The sequence below is a fragment of the Mus caroli genome, unplaced genomic scaffold (assembly GCF_900094665.2).
Source record: "Mus caroli unplaced genomic scaffold, CAROLI_EIJ_v1.1 scaffold_5285_1, whole genome shotgun sequence".
Taxonomy (NCBI): domain Eukaryota; kingdom Metazoa; phylum Chordata; class Mammalia; order Rodentia; family Muridae; genus Mus; species Mus caroli.
Window position 1 is genome coordinate 119,746 of NW_018390010.1, and position 1,650 is coordinate 121,395.

General features: G+C 37.5%; 1 protein-coding gene across 1 annotated transcript in view; it reads left to right on the forward strand.

Annotated features, from left to right (window-relative positions):
* Positions 1 to 1,022, forward strand: part of LOC110288425 (dynein heavy chain 7, axonemal-like) — a gene marked incomplete at both ends in the record, with an annotated part of 111,435 nt that extends 110,413 nt beyond the window's left edge. Inside the window, 1 exon segment of the mRNA XM_021154779.1 lies at positions 878 to 1,022. Within this exon segment, the coding sequence (XP_021010438.1) occupies positions 878 to 1,022 (145 nt within the window).
* Between the last annotated feature and the right edge of the window lie 628 nt (positions 1,023 to 1,650).

Genomic DNA, 1,650 nt, shown 5'->3' on the forward strand with positions numbered 1-1,650 from the left:
ACAATCATTCCACACTAGTGCATAGCCTTTCTTGCTAGGTCCTGCATTAAAATTTGCTAAGAGTAATTAAANTAGTGAGAACCCAGAGGAATGGACTCTTCTGTTCCCTTTCCTTTTTCAAAGAGGAGTTTGTAAACTGAGCTAATCCTGCCATGCCTAAAATGGTTCAATTCTGCCAACCGGAGACATCTCACTATCTTCTTTCTGCCTTCAACCTGACATTCAACTGAGAAAGACCTCTGAATATACTGCTTCAGAGACTATGTTTATGCACAGTAGATGCTAAAATTATTATATACTTTTTAAATTACTTCTTTACTGAGAATATATGAGAAAATCCCTTTTTAAATTAACTGTTATTTGTCTGTGTATTTTATTTGTTGAGCTTGGAGTGTGGTAAGCCTCTGTCCCTCCCCTGAGCTTTGTCCCCAGACCTATATACTTTAAGTAGGATACAGTTTTAAATATCCTTTAAGGATGATGCAGTTCTGTGAAGTGGCATGTTAAATGCTGTCACTTACAGAACTCGTGTGTTTGAAAATGTGCTCGTTATTCTATGGGAGGTCGACATTTCTCAGGTTCTTATAAGTACCCAGTGAAATGGATGTATGTACTTATAGACTAGTCTTATATAAAATTGGTCAAGACGTGGGGGAGGAGTAAGAATAGAATAACCAAATGGAATTTACTCAAATAATTTGATTAGAAAAACTTCATCTTGAGTGGAAATTAAGTTGTGATATTAGTGTCTCCCCAAAGAGGTAATTACTTTTAAATCTTTTGGCATACCATGAATTGATCATCTTCCAGGTTACTTTAAACTGCCAAATAGTGAAGAAAATACTTTGGCATTATTCTAGCAATATTATTAAGAACCATGCTTTCTAATCTTTAGGTGGTGGCCGAAATCCANTAACTCCTCGTTACATGAGACATTTCAATATTGTAACCATCAATGAGTTTAGTGACAAGTCCATGTTCACAATCTTCTCCAGAATCCTGGCCTGGCATCTAAGGACCTGGTAGGTAATTTAAGAGTGCTTATCTTTTCTTTCTCACTAAAGAATATAAAGTCTTATAGCAGCATATCAAGTAAGTAATAGTTATTACATGTTCCTATGAAAGAATCCCTAGGCAGGGAAAGGTAACAGCTGATGTCACTCTCTCACAAATGGGCCACTGCACTCTGTTCTGCAGTAAGTCCATGTGTGGGTGCTTGCCTTGAGGTTTCATAACTGAGTACAATTAAGGCTGAAAAGAAGTATCCAGTTTATGTTATGATTTTGGTATCCTCTTGTAGAAACCTGCAGAGGTGTTCCCATGCCCAAATTTCAGAACAAAGACTTGAGCCTCTTCTCTGGGGAAATGTTCCCCAGCTCTGGAGATTCAACTTTAACCCAAAAGATGAGTGGGTATTCTGGAGCCATTCTTACCTGGTTGTCAGCCATCTTGGCTCTCTGGTGCCTATTCTTGGCAAATTGTTATTTTGTTGCCAAGCCCAATGATGACGGAGCAGACACTTGGCTTTTCATTAACCAAGAGTTGAAAGCAGCTAATCTTTCCAAATTTATACACACACACACACACACACACACACACATATACATATTTACTCTAATCATATATTTTATTCTTCTTTTCCTTTGTAGT